The sequence below is a fragment of the Quercus suber genome, unplaced genomic scaffold, assembly GCF_002906115.3.
Source record: "Quercus suber isolate HL8 unplaced genomic scaffold, Cork oak 2.0 scaffold_100, whole genome shotgun sequence".
In the NCBI taxonomy this organism is placed as follows: domain Eukaryota; kingdom Viridiplantae; phylum Streptophyta; class Magnoliopsida; order Fagales; family Fagaceae; genus Quercus; species Quercus suber.
Genome location: NW_027069565.1, coordinates 68,730 through 87,575, shown reverse-complemented (window position 1 = coordinate 87,575; position 18,846 = coordinate 68,730). Strand labels below are relative to the sequence as shown.

The 18,846-nt window shown below is 35.7% G+C and overlaps 1 protein-coding gene across 1 annotated transcript; it reads left to right on the top strand.

The window, feature by feature from the left end:
- The first annotated feature begins 4,993 nt into the window (after window positions 1-4,993).
- On the top strand, window positions 4,994-6,750 carry LOC112033587 (MDIS1-interacting receptor like kinase 2). The gene has a single exon (XM_024066367.2). The coding sequence runs from the start codon at window positions 5,426-5,428 to the stop codon at window positions 6,707-6,709; it is 1,284 nt and encodes a 427-aa protein (XP_023922135.1). The 5' UTR covers window positions 4,994-5,425; the 3' UTR covers window positions 6,710-6,750.
- Window positions 6,751-18,846: the final 12,096 nt, after the last annotated feature.

The window sequence follows — 18,846 nt, the reverse complement described above, 5'->3', positions numbered from 1 at the left end:
ATGTATACCCTAAAAACATATCTTGACAAAACCCTTTTTGTATCACTCTTCAATGAGAAGAGGCGCGTAAATGAGCAAATGTACCACTTTTTGTGTGAAAGAATAATCTACCACTTAAAATGTGAAATTTGTTGTATTCGAAAGATAAAAATTGCAAAATTTGTTATGTCCAATCATTTAAAGATGAGAATTTGTGAAATAAGAGTCGACAAAAACTTCATAACATTTCTAAATTTGCCTACCACCTCACAAACGGGTTATAAAAAAATTATTACTATTGATAGGCCAATGTAAAGTGGTAGACTAAGATGGAAATATTGTAAAATTATTGTAATTTTTTATTGTATTCCTAGTTTTATCGGTGAAATAAGGATTGTGAGAACTAAGAACGTGGAGCGGTTAGCAAGATCGATAAAAATGGTGTTTTGGCTGATCAATATACTGTTTTCAGAGTAATTGTAGTATGTTGCTTTCTGCTAATTAATTAGTACTTTATAGTAAAGTTCTAGATGTGGTTTTTTTTTGGTAATTGTTCAATTACTAATCTTGTATCTCTTTTAGGTCTAAGCCAATGTTTAAAATAAATTTAATATAGTATAAAAATATATACTTAAGGATTTTTTTTTTAATTTTTTGGTCGCTTAATTTTTTGGTCTGTCCTCCAAAGTCCAAAATTTTATGCATAGAGCGAGAGAGACTACATTTTCTCCCTCTTATCTAAATTTGAAATACAAGCTTAGTTTAAGACCAAGGGGGCTTGGGTCGAGCAACAAGGACTGCATACTAATATATAATATTTCTAACCATTTATAAATAAACAAATACAAGCTTTAAGAAGCTAAATGCTTTATTTATAGAGATGCAAAGCAAGCTTAATCTCTTGGCCTTTTCAGCCTTCCTTGCTTAAAATATATTTGTGTATATCAGCATCTTGCCTAACGGTTTATTTATTATTACATGGCTTAAGTTCATGACTCATGAACACTTTTTGACGCTAAGATAATCATGAAAAGCAATACACTATAGAGTGAAAAAAGAATTCTTTTGTTAGTGTAGTTGTTAAGTACCAACCGCGAATCCACACCCTGGAATTATGTTTTCTTTCAAAACTCTGTTAAAAGTCAAAGTTCGTTAGAAATAATAGATGTACATATTGCAACTACCATTAGAGACTCACTGGATGCCCAAACCACCCACCAGCTTGAGATACCTCTTAACAACTTCAATGAATGTAATATGCTGGCATTTGATTCTTATCGCCAACGACCACTGTTTTCCTTCAGGATTAAGACTTGTTTGATTCTGTTTTTCCAAGACATGATTGGGATTTGTTGATTCCGTTACCAAATATTTTAGTAAAAAGCAGATTTTGATGATAAAGCTATGAAGTTCTGACGTTCTAAAACGGGTCTTAGTTAAGACGTTAGGATATTTTTTTTTTTTTTGGTCGCTTAATTTTTTGGTCTGTCTTCCAAAGTCCAAAATTTTATGCATAGAGCGAGAGAGACTACACTTTCTCCCTCTTATCTAAATTTGAAATACAAGCTTAATTTAAGACCAAGGGGGCTTGGGTCGGGCAACAAGGACTGCATACTAATATATAATATTTCTAACCATTAATAAATAAACAAATACAAGCTTTAAGAAGCTAAATGCTTTATTTATAGAGATGCAAAGCAAGCTTAATCTCTTGGCCTTTTCAGCCTTCCTTGCTTAAAATATATTTGTGTATATCAGCATCTTGCCTAACGGTTTATTAATTATTACATGGCTTAAGTTCATGACTCATATGAACACTTTTTGACGCTAAGATAATCATGAAAAGCAATACACTATAGAGTGAAAAAAGAATTCTTTTGTTAGTGTAGTTGTTAAGTACCAACCGCGAATCCACACCCTGGAATTATATTTTCTTTCAAAACTCTGTTAAAAGTCAAAGTTCGTTAGAAATAATAGATGTACATATTGCAACAACCATTAGAGACTCACTGGATGCCCAAACCACCCACCAGCTTGAGATACCTCTTAACAACTTCAATGAATGTAATATGCTGGCATTTGATTCTTATCGCCAACGACCACTGTTTTCCTTCAGGATTAAGACTTGTTTGATTCTGTTTTTCCAAGACATGATTGGAATTTGTTGATTCCGTTACCAAATATTTTAGTAAAAAGCAGATTTTGATGATAAAGCTATGAAGTTCTGACGTTCTAAAACGGGTCTTAGTTAAGACGTTAGGATAGGATGATTGTTCTAATTAAGCTATGACCTGTTCTTGATTTTTTTATTTTTTTATTTCTTCACACACAACAATTAATATTTGCTTTCTTCCTTAATCAGGATACATAAAGAAAAAAAAAATTACATACAAAATAAATAGTGTTAATGGTGTAACAAAGTTACTGTATACACGTGAATGAATTTTTTTTATTAGAGAAACACACACACACATATAACGGAAGGGGGATGAGATAAGAGAATACACTCACATGCCAACACCAAAATTGCATGCAGTAGTTAGTGTCGCGGAGCAAGTGATAAATCTCTTCTTAATATCACACCTTACCGATGTGGGATGACTTGACAACACTGAGTATCTTTTTTTATTTGAGAAACACACACACACACACAAATATATAGGGGAAGAGAGATGAGATAAGAGAATACACTCACACACCAACACCAAAATTGCATGCGGCAGTTAGTGTCCGGAGCAAGTGATAAACCCCTTCTCAATGTCACACCTTATTGATGTGGGATAACTCGACAACACTGAGTATACGTGAATGAATTTTGTTGCACATTTATACAAAAACTGATGTGATAAGGTTTTGGGGGTTGTTTGGTAGATGTAGCGCTTATTCTATTTTACCAATTGAATGAATTCATGTAGTAAAATGATAAATGTGTACTTAAGAACAGACAACTAGCTTAAATTTGCATTTAGGATATAATACCGAGTGGCCTCTACTCTCTTTACTCTCTAGAGCAAGAGCTAGAGGGCATACATATTATAAAACCAAAAATTTGGCATGAAGTGGGGGACAAAGAATTATGGTTAATTTATCATTCTTGTTCAGTTAAGCACGTTTTTAACCTTTCAACTGTCAAGCATGGACTTTCTTTCACCTCGCTATCTCTCTTATGCTACAATCTCCAGTTTTTAATCCAAATCCAGGTTATTGTTAATTTCTTTCAATATTTTAATGTTTTATTTTTTATTTTTATTTTTTATGAACTTTTAACATTTTAAAGTTGATGTGTATAAATAGTATGGTTTTTGTTTACGGTGTCAAAGTGCACCTATGGAGGGATGAAAGTGAGCTTGGGCCGAAAATCAAAAGCCCAATAAATTGTTTTAAAGGATGGGCCTAGTCCAAGATGTGGTTATGAATGAAGTGGTTTGTTGAATGAAGGGAAACCATCCGGGCCCACCACCGTGGAGATCCAAACTAACTTCCTTCCTCGAGATCCATTACCGAGGTAACAGGCAAAACATTTTCTTGAAGTAATAAAGGAACTACAGTCAACTGGCTCCCTTCTAAACCAAGATCTCCCCTTCCATCAAACTCATCTCGAGGAACATGACAAGGAAGACGCAGGGACCAATGGAGCAATTACCTTCGCATTAATAAGACCCCTCATTTACTGTAAGCCACATTCAATGCTGAATGATTGACTTAAATAGTAGAAACACTCCCTAAAGCCTTTCTTCATGATTAAGAAATAGCAGAGTAAAAAGATGATGGGACAAGTAGCCCCGTAAAAATCCAGTTGGTGGCTAGACAACTGGAAGATAGAGGAGAAGGGAGAAACGACTATAAAAGGGAGGGGGGAAGCAATAAAGGGAGAGGTTCAAAAAGTTGGAGAGATAAAGCTTAGGTAAAAACAAGAGAGAGAAAGAAAAGCCAGAGAGTTTGTTTTAAGTATTTTCAGTCTTAGAGCCCTACTCATGTACCTCGAAAACATTGTTCCTCCATAGATAAGAGCTTGATTTGATCCTTTTAGACTTACAACTTGTGTCTTTGATCTCCTATTGTGGATTACTTTTCCCTATGTTTTAGAAATTAGTTGTGCAGATCAAATATTATCCTCACTGTTTCTTTGTTGGTTGTTTTTGACATGTATTTAAACAAGTCTCATTGTATTGAAAAGTAACATAAAGTTAATAAATATCTCTTTAATTTATAATTTTTTTTTTAAAAAATTATGAAGTGATAATCTCAGTTTTTTGTTAGATTATTTCACTATCTATAAATGAGGTAGGTCAAACTTCTATGAACTAATTGTGTGGTAGTTGAATATAATATCTTGAGATTTATATCACAATTCATTTAAAAATTGAAAAAAAATTATATACTAAAACTTACTTTAAAAATAAAAATATTATGTCCATAATGTCTTTCATAATACTTTTCCAACGAATCTTAAATGGCAAGTAATTATTGGTTATTAATAATAAACAAAAAAAAATTTATTGATAAATTCAAATTAAAATTAATAACAATTTATTATTTAAAATTTGTTGTTAAAATATTTATAATAAAAAAACCCTTATAGAAAGTTACTCTAGAATAGTGTAGATTGCCCTAAATTATTACTCTCTCCGATAATTTTTTTTGTCCTCTATTCCATTTTAAGATGTTCTAAAATATTGTTCTGTTTTTTAAAATTAAAGTTATTAATTTATTAATATTCCTATTATACCTTTATTAATTTACTAATTTAATTTTTTAATAAATTTTTTTAAAATAATTTTAAAAATTTATATATTTTTAAAAAATAAATAAAACAATAAATAATATTCTCTTAAAAAATTACATTTCTAAAAAGAAAAAAAAAAAAAAAAGACACGGACATATTATTATTATTATTATTATTATTTTGAAAGAATAACCTTTTAACCATCGTAATATTTAGCCGAACTGATAAGATAGATTTTTAATCGGAGCCATTGATTATAAAGCTGTGAAGTGTGAAGAAGACAACTCAAATGAGCAAGGGGGACTCAATTAAACACGCGTCCGTATATAACGAGTTAAAGTGTCGCTACGGCTACAAACACTGACCCAAAAAGCCAGCTTTTCCCTTCTCCCTCTTTCTCTCTCTACCCATATCCATAATCATCTAAGAATCCAAAGCCAAAACACTCCAAACTCAAATATTGAATATCATTGAAGACAAGTTCTGACATTTGCCCGTGAAACCACTCAGTCACCTAAGGCACATCTCATCAAAATAGTCCTTTTCCTTCACTCCTTTCAACTTCAACTCTCTCTCTCTTTTTACCATCACAGTTCTCATTCCAATGTCCCCAATCCAACGCCCCTGATTCACTCTCTCTCGTGGATAATCTAAACTAAAATCTCCCAGTTTCCACTCATTCCCTAAAGAGTTAAAAAAAAAAAAAATCAAAAATAGCAAATGGGTTTTCCAAAACTCTCTCTGTCTTCTTCTTCTGTGGTTCTTCTGCTAGTTATTATGGTTATGGTGCTATCGTTTAGAGCAGAATCAAAAACTTATTGGGGGGATATAGAGGTTTTGAAGGAGCTGAAGAACGGTTTGGACTCTAACTCGGTGAGTCCAGGCTCATGCATTAGCTCCTGGGACTTCAATGTTGACCCATGCGACAACCTCTTCAGCAACCGGTTCACGTGCGGGTTTCGTTGCGACCTCAATGTCTCAGAAACGAGCCGAGTCACCGAACTCAGTCTTGACCAGGCGGGTTACAACGGTTCACTCTCTTCCATTTCTTGGAACCTCCCTTACTTAGACACCCTTGACCTCTCCAACAACTTCTTCTCTGGTCCAATTCCTGACTCGCTCGCTAACCTGACTCGTCTGCGTCGACTCGGTCTCTCAATGAACTCGTTCTCCGGCGAAATACCCACCTCGATTAGCTCACTCACCGAGCTCGAGGAGCTTTACCTCGATAACAACAAGCTGGAGGGAGCAATTCCAGCGAGTTTCAACAACCTAGTGAGCTTAAAAAGACTCAATCTCCAATCAAACAAGCTCACAGGCGAGTTTCCCGAGTTGGGTTCTTTGAACAACCTTTCCTTTTTGGACGCTAGCAACAATGCCATCTCAGGCAAAATCCCGTGGGTTTTTCCATCTTCTCTTGTTCAAATCTCCATGAGAAACAATAGCTTAGAAGGAACAATAATCCCAGAGAGTTTCAGAACTTTGGGTAATTTACAAGTAATCGATATAAGTCACAATCGACTCAGTGGCTCAGTACCATCCCTTCTCTTCGACCTCCCATCACTGCAACAACTCACTCTCTCATTCAACCAGTTCTCCTCCGTACAAGCCCCAGCTTCTTTAGGCACACAAAGCGAGCTCATAGCTATCGATCTGAGCAACAACGAGCTCCGAGGCTTTTTACCTTCATTCATGGCGTTAATGCCAAGGCTCTCCGCTTTGTCCTTGGAGAACAACAAGTTCACCGGTATGATACCGTCCCAGTACGCCTTCAAAGCGGTAATACCCGGACCCGGAATCTCACCATTAACGAGGCTGTTGCTTGGAGGGAACTACTTGTTCGGACCCATACCGGATCCTCTAATGGGGCTCCAACCCGGTTCAGTAAACGTGAGGCTGGTTGATAACTGCTTGTACCGGTGTCCGGCAACTTTCTTTTTCTGTCAAGGTGGTCAGCAAAAATCATTGGCAGAATGTAGGAGCTTTGCCCCTGTAATTCCTTAAACAAATAATATGACGTGTAATTGATGTTCTTGTGTTTTTTATGATTCTTATTTTAGCTCTTAGATTCGATTATATTTAGAAGTATATATTTTGTATACAGGATATCCGGATTCTTTTGGCTGAATATTGCTGAATTTGGGATTTATTTGTGTTATGGGTCCTGTTATAACTTATTTAGGGAATTGAGGAAAAAGAGTGAATTTTGGCAACAGTATATGAGAGAGAAAGAGAAAAAGTGGGAGAGATAAAATGTTGAATTTCGGCAATGACATTACTGAAATTTCTGCTGCCCAAACGTGCTGACCGAGTGGGTGTGAGAAGTGCTCGAAGTATGTGGGTACCCAAAAAAAAATTTGTGGCAGTTGTGGCAATGCCATTGCCGAAAATAGGGAGAAAAAAATGGTTGCCGAAATTTGGGGAGGAATTAAAAAAAAATATAATGTGCTACGTCCACAATATTTTTACAATATTTTCACAACAAATCACAAGTAATTAGTTATTATTAGTTCAAATTTGAATTTAATACTGAGATTATTTGTGATTCAAAGTGAATTTAGCACAGTACTTGACTTTAGGTAAATCGAGTTTTTATAACTCGGTTTTATAGAGACCGAGTACCATTAAGGCGTGGTACGATTAACAGTAGAACTCGGTTATAGGAAAATCGAGTATTATTTACTTCACCTAAATACAGTTGGGCAGCAGTTATATGTACTCATCTTTGTCATAGTTGAGTTATCATTAACTCGAGTTTTGAATAGTCGAGTACTGTACTCAATATAAACATAATCGAGTATTTTACCCTTCATATAAAAAAATAGCTTTGTCTCATTCTGGTTGAGGGGTATAAGCAAAAGAAAACAGTCAGAGATGGAGAAAAAAAGCCTCCTTTGCTTCTAAAAGTAACATGCAAACATGTTTTATAGTTTTGATTAAACAATTTACCACTGTACAATTATAGATTATGCAATTGTTTGTCAAATCTTGGAATAAGTATCGTCAACGTTGCTGTAGTCCACTGGCACCTGTTTGTGGAGCAACATGGTACATGTTTTATCTAATAGTTCAGATTCGAAACTTGGTAAGTTCTAACCTAGCACAGCTCATGCGGTTTTAACATACAATTGTTGGGGTTTATGCCCTAAAATCCAATTGGTTTGCATGACATAAATAATTAAATTGTTTATTTATTAGAGACCATCTATAAATAAACTAATAGGACATTATCTTAATCCATGAGATGTATAATATGTGATTTATGTGAAAAGTCACAGAAGATGTAAATCACAAGTTCTCTGTAAACTCAGAATTTTAGTTCGTAGTCGGTGATGAAATTAGGCATTTCATCTGCGAAGACTATAACATATCTACTAAGATGATTTGTCTTGATCATGGAAGTGGAGACTTCTAGTTGATATGTTATATGTTTTAAGAGTTAAGACATATTGAACTGGATTGCTGTGAGATTTATTATTCTCCTAATGACTGTCAAATGAATAATAAATCTCACGACTTCTATTTACATAAACTCTAAATTCTAAGAGAATAATGGACCTGATCATGAGATGTAGGTTACTTTGATATATCAGGAGTGAGATCGGTCAAAACCTCAGTATGTTGGGCAGCCGCATTTAATGTTGATGGAACATATATTCTCAAGATGGAATTCATAATTTCTTAACGGAGATATAAAATATTCCCTTGAGATAAGTTTAATGGGTTTAATTATTCATATTGTTGGGCCCAACCACTTTAGTAAGGAGTTACTAAAGTATATATTTATAGAATTGGATTTCATAAATATATGATGAATAACATAAAAGGATTAAACTGGGTACTCAAGGATTAAGATGTAGTAATCTTCAAAGTGGCAATCTATATATATGACTTTGTATTACTACGAATATTTTTATGAAAGGGGTTGTATGTATAATAAAGTCTTGGGATATAATTTATTAATAAGGCCTAGAGTGCAATTATATTCTTATAGTGGTATTGAATATAATTAATGGTAACTTTGGACTTGTCAAGAGTTGACAGAAAAGCCCAAGGCCCATTGGAGCTAGAGTCTTGTTTGTTCCCTTTGGTCCCATCTCAAGCCACAAACTAAAACCCAATTGAGTAGGCCCAAAAGGCTAATCCAATTAGATAATCAGTCATTATTTAATAAGAGTTATTAAATAAAGAAACAACTATGAGAATAGTTTTAAAAAACGTACGTAAGATGAAAAAGAAAAAGAAATCAGTTTTTCTCTACAAGGAGAAGAAGAAGGATTTTCTTTTGAGAGTCTATGTACAAAAAACTGATTGAGAGACCACACATCTTGGGCACCATGTGGAATTGAGATGAAGATTAAAGGTATTCTCAAGTCATGTTTTGAAATTCACTACATCAAGGTACGCTTTCTGTTCGTTATTCTAGAATTCATGGTTACATGTTATCTTTCATGATTGAAGTAGATCCGTGGTTGTTGCTTTCGCTGTGTGTTTTGTATGAGATACAAAACTAGATTTTCCAACAACAATGCTATTGTATGTTCCTCTTTTAGGGTGGCATATACTATGTTGTTTTCATTGGTCGTGCTCCTGGCATATACGACAATTGGGCAGAAGCAAGTAGACAAGTTCATAAATTCGCAAACGCCGAACACAGGTCATACAAAGATCTACGACCCAATTGAGTAGGCCCAAAAGGCTAATCCAATTAGATAATCAGTCATTATTTAATAAGAGTTATTAAATAAAGAAACAACTATGAGAATAGTTTTAAAAAACGTACGTAAGATGAAAAAGAAAAAGAAATCAGTTTTTCTCTACAAGGAGAAGAAGAAGGATTTTCCTTTGAGAGTTTATGTACAAAAAACTGATTGAGAGACCACACATCTTGGGCATCATGTGGAATTGAGATGAAGATTAAAGGTATTCTCAAGTCATGTTTTGAAATTCACTGCATCAAGGTACGCTTTCTGTTCGTTATTCTAGAATTCATGGTTACATGTTATCTTTCATGATTGAAGTAGATCCGTGGTTGTTACTTTCGCTGTGTGTTTTGTATGAGATACAAAACTAGATTTTCCAACAACAATGCTATTGTATGTTCCTCTTTTAGGGTGGCATATACTATGTTGTTTTCATTGGTCGTGCTCCTGGCATATACGACAATTGGGCAGAAGCAAGTAGACAAGTTCATAAATTCGCAAACGCCGAACACAGGTCATACAAAGATCTACGGGAAGTAGAATTTGCATGCATGGAGTTCATGCAACGTAATGGTAGGAACGTGCAGTATGGTGCTTCCCCATTGTGGACATCTTCTACCATGTCGACATCAAGCCTAGAGGGGACGTCTCAAAGCAAAGGAGCCAGCTATTGCGATAGAGACGTTAGGAACAAATTGTTGAGGTATCAGTTAGACGTTGCCATTGAGAAGCATGACCATGCAAGGAGGATTGCAACCTTAAGTACTAACATGTTGAGTGAAGTGGTAGCCTATGTTATGGGGGATGATAAAGTTCATGATTCGATACAACAAGGAAGCGCAAAATGAAGGCGAAACTATGGCTCTTGGTTGTGGTATTTATGAATCTAGTATTATTACCATATGTGTTTGTGAGAGATATTGCCTCAAGTTTGCACTAGAGATTGGCTGTAGAAGTTGTTGAATATCCTTTTGGTTTCTTTGTAGAAGTTTATTTTGGAATGTGTCTTTGCCTGTAATTGCTTGTACTAATTGTTAACACTGGCTATGATGTTTTGGTAATTGTGCTTGGCTTTGGATGGCCTATAAGTATTTTCTCTATATCTTCGTGCTTAGAGAAAATAAAATACACTTGTTCTAAAGAAGTTGCAAATATAACGGGCAATCTGAAAAGTCATAACGCTTATGTAATATACCCCCTGCCTATTATGATTTTGCAACATGAAATGAAGCCATCTTGAAACAGAAAATCAAGAAATGAACACCACCTAGCAATGAAACAAATAAGGCATTTGCCAAACTCTTTCATTACCTAATATGCAGTTATGCACATATGGATCTTAACATATAGAAATGTCCATTTCCATTGCATTTAATGATATTTGTCATTTTACATATATCATAGTGCCTTAGTAGGAGCTATTCAAACATCTGTGTATAGAACCTAATGTATGTGCAGTAGCTAGGGCTGTCCAAATCAACCCACCACCTGCCCGGACCCGACCTGGAACCACCCGATTCGACTGCTCTGGTGGTCGGACTTAGGTCCTGACTTCAAAAACCCGTCGCCGGTGGGTCGAGTGGCGGTTTTCTTCTCTAAAACCCGAGCCACCCGACCCAACCGATGTTATCTACAAACCCGGCCAACTCTGGCAAGATCAAGCTTAGATTCGAGGAGATCTGGCGAGATCTCGACCGTATTTGGTAAGATCGAGCTTAGATTTGAGAAGATCCGGCAATATGAAGCTTAGATTCGAGGAGATCCAGCAAGATCAAGCTTAGATTCGAGGAGATCTGGCAAATTTTTCTAGGAACTGGCGAGTTTTTCCAGAATCCGGCGAATTTTTCCAGATTCCGGCGAGTTTTCCAGATTCCGGCAACTTCTTTTTTTTTTTTTTTTTTCCAGATTTTGATGCTTTCTTTATTCCGGCGACCCGACTGGCCTGATTGACGCTTATCCTCACCAGAAATTGACTCGATCGATTTTTCGGAGGGTCGAGTCTAGGTTCCTCCGCCCCTCATCCGATGCCGGCGGGTTGAGTCCGGGTTGGGTCCAAACCTGACCCGTGGACAGCCCTAGCAGTAGCTATCATTTGTTTGCTAGCTGTCATTTGTATGTGCAATATATTGTCTTCTAGCTGTGCAAAAAATTATCCAAAATATCCACAGTAGCTTGGCAAGAAATGCTCTGCGTAAATATAATTCAAAAAGTCTCCAATATGTTGGTCTTCAATGATTGAAAACTATCATTAGCAGCTACAAAAACCTACAAATATGCCACCAAATATAAATACATGTATGAGAAAAAAAATGTAGGAAACATATAGCAGGGTATTATCCACCTATAATCAGCAATACAACTTCTTCTAAGGGTAGTAACATCTCTGCAAAAAGCCAATTCTTAGTTGCTAGTGGGGATGAGGCTTATCCAAATGGTCAGACCTTGCCTACCCCAAACTTGAGGATCTTCAGTTTTACAGAATTAAAGGTTGCAACCAAGAATTTTAGACCTGATACAGTACTTGGTGAAGGAGGATTTGGGCAAGTCTTTAAGGGCTGGGTCAAGGATAAGGGGCACTCCAAGAGTGGAACTGGGATAGTAATTGCCATAAAAAAATTGAACTTCCCAGAGTTTGTAGGGATTTAAGTTGGTGGCAGGTAATTTTGCCACCAACTTGCTAGGGAAGAATATATAGTTGTGAAGTTCATGTGTTTTGGATTCCTTTAGTCCTTTCAATTGCACTTTTACTTGCATCTTGTGAATCCATTTACACCTCAGTTGAACTTTTACTATGCTTGTTGTTGCTATATTTATCATTGCTTGTTTCTTTTTAATGTACCCTTATCCACTTCTAGAAAAAGTTCATAACACCAACTACTCACGAGCTCATAATATGCAGAGAGAATATAGTTCCTTAGCTTTATAATAATGCTTCACATGCCATTTATGGAGTGTTGGCTATAACTATTGATGCCCTCCTAAAAGTTTCTCTCACTTCTCTAACACTTGCCCTCATGGACCCAATAATTCTCCTTGTTCTTGCATCTCTCTTCACTCATCCACTTTCAATATTCCAACCAACAAATCTCATTTCTCGGATTACTGTAGTGGGTGTTGTTTATTGTGATATTTGTTCCAGCAACACTTTCTCAAGACACAGCTACTTCTTGCCAGGTAATTAACCCCTAATCCATATATAGTCTATAGTTTCATACAATCTACAAAAAAAAAAAAAAAAAAAAAAAAGTCTACTATTGTTGCTCCCATAAACATGTTAGAAATTAATCCTAGAGACTAATTTATAGGTTTAGTGGATTAGTGAGTCACCAAAAAAGAAAAAAAAAAAGGTTCAAATGAATATGAAATAATGGGTAAAAAAAATGATCTTAACATGGTTAATTGTAATTCTTAATTAAAACTCAATAAATGAGAAATTGTCAGATTTTATACTTTAACCCAACAAAAATGAGACCTCTTCTTCCAAGTTATTAAGTGTGGTGTTTTACTAATCAGGTGTGGATGTTCAAATACAGTGCAAATTCAAAGCGAACTCACCTAAAACCATAGAACAGATTACATTCTTAGTCAACAAAACAACAAATAAGCATGGAGTATATAACCTGGAAATACCAACTATGTTCCGCAGTATTATTAACAACATTGTGCCAAGTAAGCTTAATAAGGAGCTCATCTGCAACCCGGAACGTGCCAGTTTTAAAGACAACGTCAAATGTGATTACAGTCAAGTCTAAGCAAGACAATCTCTGTATATACAACTTGAATGCACTGAGTTATAGGCCATCGAAGAAGAATGCTACTCTATGTGGAAATCAGTAGGAATTTTCAAGATCTTTGAATGCCTCAAAGTGCTTTCTTCCTTACTTCCCACCATATGGATTCCCTCTACCTCCTTTGCCTCAATTTCCATTCCCTCCATTGCCACCACTCCCTCCATTACCCTTTCCTCCTCTACCACCATTTTCATCACTACCCTTTCCTCCACTACCACCTTTTCCATCTTTGCCCCTCCCATTCCCAAGACTCCCTCCTTTTCCTCTAACTCCCTCTCGTTTTTTCCCCACCTCCTCTGTACAGTTTTTAGATCCCTTAAACACAAGAATTGGATTAACCTAGTTTATTAGCCAAGTGATTAACTTAGTCAAATTATGCAAATCTAGGTTAACACAATCAAATAATCATATCGAAATATAAAACAGCGGAAATATAAATAACACAATGATATGATCACCCAGGAAAACCAAACCGGTAAAAAACCTGGGGAGGATTTACCTAACTATCCTTAAGGTAAACTTAAATCCACTATATGAAAGAATCGAAGTTCATAAAAAAGGACTTACAAGCACCCATGCTCGACTTCCTAATGCCACCCACTTATAGAACTTACTTACACGACCACATGCANTCTCACAACAGATCTTCTTCAAGGAGTGAATTGTAGTTCTCTTGGAGACCAGCAGTGATTTCGTCTTCTTCAGCATCTGATTCTTCAACAACTCCCATTAATTCTTCATCACTATGCTCCCCAAGCTCTTGTACAAGCAAAGTCAAGTCCTCTGAAGACTCAACATGAGCAATGGTCATAAACACGGAGTAATTTCCTTCTCCGTCACAGCTTTCCTCATAATCAGAATTAGATGAGTAGAAGTCACTAAGAGTAGTGGCATAGACCTTGCCCTTCAATTTCAAATAATTGGGACATTCTTTCTTGAAATGTCCATGTCCTTACACTTGAAGCACGTGATTCCTTACGAAGATTGGGATTCTCTACCATCTTTCCTTCTGAATTCCCTTTTCTCCTTCCTGAAATTTTGAAATTTCCCTTTGTCACCAGATTTCCCACTGTTCTTAAGTTTTAAGAACTTCCGGAAGGTACGCCATATCTTTATCTACAACATCTTCTTCCAAAAAGTCATGAGATACAACCCTCTCATCAATTGTCTTAAGAGCAAGAGATTTGCTCTTCTTTTGCATGGGCAGTGACAACTCTTGAACTTTAATGTCATCAAGATCCTTGCTCTCTTCAATAGTTGTTACTTTGGCATGAAAGCTTTCCGTGGTGACCGAAGGATCTTCCTTACTATTTTAGAATCCTCCGTCTTTTCTCCCAAATTGAATTTGCCGACGACCACCTCGTTCAACTTACTATAAAAGGAGTCAAAGGACTCATCCTTGCTCATCTTGAGCTCCTCAAAGCGAGTGGTCAACATCTGTAGTTTGGTGTCTTTCGCTTTCTTTGTTCCTTCATAAGTAGTCTCCAGAATCTCCCATACTTCCTTAGCAAAGAACATGTGTATTAAAAGCGTAAAGAATATGTAATTCAACTATTAGATTTTCAAAATATGTTGTAATATTTATTTAGTTGAGTGAGTTTGTAGTCTTAAGATACAACTAATTTTGAAGCCAAATTTTGTCCCTTAAATTTAAAATAGCTGTTTACTATGACAATTTCTTAGAACCTATTTACTAAATGTAATATCTACTCACCAAAAAATGCTAGCGAAAATGGCCAAATACCACCATTTTCAGAAATTTGTAGCAAAAAAACACTGTTTCGGAACTACATAGGGAAATACCACTTTTCTAGAACTCGAGTTTCATAAACTCGATTTCCACATCAGTTTTGCCACCGTGGCACTGCTAAGCTGGAAATTGGGCGATTAAAAAAAATAATGTGGTACTCGAGCTTGGTAAACTCGAGTACCATGCAACACAATACTCGAGTATATCAGGCTAAGTAATTTTTATAAATAAAATGCAGTTTATTTTATTTCTAAGGTACTCGAGCTTACCAAGCTCAAGTACCTCGTAATTTTTTTTTTTTTTGTTTTTGTTTTTTTTTTTTGGGATAATCGAAAATAAACATAAACATAAAAATAAGTAGCTTTTTTATGTTTTTATTTATTTAAATAGTAGCACTGTAAAATATAGAGATTTTAATTTCAAAATATGAATTTAATTTCTACATTAATTAAAATCGTTCATTATTTTCTCATAAAAATTGTTCAGTGTTTTCTTGATAAACTATTTCTACGATTTTGCATAAAATTATTTTCTGTTTAGCATTATTTAAAAATTGTTCACTCTCTTTTCAGCATAAATTATTTTTTGTTCACTATTTAAAAAATCGTTCACTGTTTTCTCATAAAACACCTAGTAAAATCGTGTTTTCTAAATTTAAATGCCAAATCTGAATGCTTTTACATGTTTGAATTTCACAATAATTGAATTTGTTTTTCTGCATTGATAAAATCTGTTTTTATGTTAATAAAATTTGCTCTCTACAATCATGTTTACTGTATATTCGAAACTACATACTGCATTCATAAAATATTTTTTTTGCAATAATTAAAATTGTTAACTGTTTTCTCATAAAAAATTTTCACTCTTTTCTACATAAACTGTTTTTAGCATTGGCGCAGTTATTGCACTTAAATGGTTTTTGTGTTTTTCTAAATATGTAACCATATGAATAATGGAAAAACTCCATGAAAGAAAAATGAATGATTTGTATAAATCACCTAATGATAAATGCCTCGAAAATTTGAATTTTTAAAAAAGTTTGAATTAGTTGAATGTAGAACTGTTCACTGTTTTCTCATGAAAATTGTTCACTATTTTGTGCATAAACTATTTCTAGCATTCTGCATAAAATTATTTTCTGTTCAGCATTAATTAAAAAAAAAAATTCACTCTCTTTTCTGCATAAATTATTCTCTGTTCACTGTTTAAAAAATTGTTCGTTATTTTCTCATAAAACACCTAGTGAAATCGTGTTTTCTAAATTTAAATGCCAAATCTAAATGCTTTTTCATGTTTGAATTTCATGTGTGATAAACTTTGAACATATATACCTGTAACCTGAAACACTTGCACAAAACACATTAGACCCTCAAGGTAAAGCAATTAATATGTAAAGTTGTTATTTACAACTATGTGTTTTGTTGGCTTATATTCCGTGCAAAATTTGATTGTAATTTTATTCAATCTTTTGTACCCTGTATTTATTGTGGGATTTGATTGTAAGGGTCGTGTGATAGAAAGAGAGTGTGAAGACTCAACTAATTGAAGATTGAAGAGTTTTCACGGGTAGTTCACGACTAAGCATCCCATGAAGTAACTCATGTGACTTGCACATGCTGGAATGCGAAGAGTCAGGCTAGGATGGAGACAGCTGTATTTTGCGAGTATCTCACGGGTAAGGCCTTCCCGCGAGACAACCACGAGACATTCTGTTCTGCTAGGCTGTCTATTCTGATACACACTTTTTGTGCCTACACTATATATACCCATATTATCCACATATGTTGAGGAGTCCTTCTGAGAGAAAACCCTAGATGAACACCTTGAGAGTTAGAGATTGTTATACCCACAATCCTCTACACATTTGCTTGTGGATTTTCCTTAACTCCTACCTCTCTATTTCCATACCATTGAGAGGTTGATAGCTCAAACACTTACCACACCCTTTCAGAGTGTCAAGTGAAGTTTTGGTGCTACTGGAAAGTATTGGAAGAAGCCAAGGATGGCAGATGCAACATGGAGCTTGTTGCGGGATCCGGAGAACTAGACAAGACATGGTTTCGAGAAGCCTTGTTGAAGTAGGAGTTTAGAGGGCTTAGGTACATTGGGTAGATTAGGCTTGGAGGGTATCTTACTAACCCATGTATCCTAATTGATTGTCTAGTGGATCGATTTCCGCTTGGAGGGTGGCGAAGAGATTTTTCGTCGAGTTCTTCGGTTTCCTCTTCGATAACACATCGGCGTGTTATCTTGTGTTTGCATCTTTCTTCCTTATTCTTTTACATTCCATTTTACTGCTGTGTTGCTTTGATTATGGATTAGAGTAGCTTGTTTGTTCATCTGCTCGCTTTTACACTATTTTGCACTTAGTATTAAGTTAGTGTAAAATCAATCGAGCCGTAACTTTAATTTGGGGGTCTAAACGCTATTGTGTTTTCAACACATTTTCGAGCTTTCAATTGGTATCAGAGCGGGTACACTTGCTGTGGTTTTAATACCTGAGTGTGATCCTTGACCTCGTTTGAGATGGACCGGTCTCAATCTTTAAATGTTCCACCATATTTTGATAGTAGTAATTATGCCTTTTGGAAAGTCCGAATAAGGGTATTCTTGTGTTCAATTGATGATATTGTTTGGGATGCAGTAGAAGTAGGATGGACTAGGCCGGAGGCCATTAAATCCACTTGGGATAAAGCAACACTTGCGGTAGCTAACGCTAACAATAAAGCTTTGAATGAAATTTTTTGTGGTGTTTCTCCAGATGAGTTTCACAAGATTTCCCACATAATAGTAGCCAAGAAAGCTTGGGAGATATTGGAGACCACCTATGAAGGAACAAAGAAAGTGAAGGATACAAAGCTTCAGATGCTTACCACCAAATTTGAAGAGCTTAAGATGGGAGATGATGAGCCCTTTGATTCATTCTATGGGATGCTCAACGAAATCGTGATTGCAAAGCTCAATCTTGGTGAGAAGATTGAGGATGCTAAGGTGGTGAGAAAAATTTTGAGGTACTTATCAGAAAGCTTCCGAGCAAAAGTCACAGCTATAGAGGAAAGTAAAGATTTGGATGAGATTAAAATTGAAGAGCGCATTGGGCTGAGTCTTGTTTGCTGTTTGTGTATCTGTGTCGGCCCTTTGTGGCATTTTAGCATGTATTGAGGCAAGTTTTCTCCATGTTCATGCATTATTCATATTTGGTTGCTTTTGATGGAATTTTAGACCCCTTAAACCCACAGATTGCGTAGCCTAGATTAATTAGCCAAGTTGTTACTTAGTCAAATTAAGCAATTCTAGTTAAAACAATCTAAACAATCATATCAAGATATAAAGCAGCGGAAAATAAATAACACAAGATATGATCACCCAGGAAACCACACGGTAAAAACCTGGGGAGGATTTGACCCACCGATCCTCAAGGCTAACCTGGATTCACTATGAAAGAATTGAAGTTCGTACAAAAGGACTACAAGCTCCCCGCTCGACTTCCTAATGCTACCCACCAGTAGAACTTCCTGACACGCCACGCGCAGGCTCCGAATCCACGGACTACTTCTTTCTTGAATTCCTCAATCAGCTACAAGCTCCCCGCTTGCTTTTCTTTTAAGTTCCAATGGTTGCAACAGTAATGATCTTCAAGATGTTGAAATAATCTCCACCATGAAAACCCTAAGTTTTGTGTAAAGGAAAGCTCCTCAAAGATCTCACACGAGATTCACACAAAACAGCAATGTATGAGCAACAATACAATATGGACAACCTTCAAAAACGTGGCTAGGGTTTTATTTATATACCTAGGGTAAAAACATAAAACCCTAAACGTTTAATGAAGTAGGGCTGAGTTGGAAATTCTGCAGAAAATTCAACCTGTGCGATTTTCGATCGATCGAGTCTATT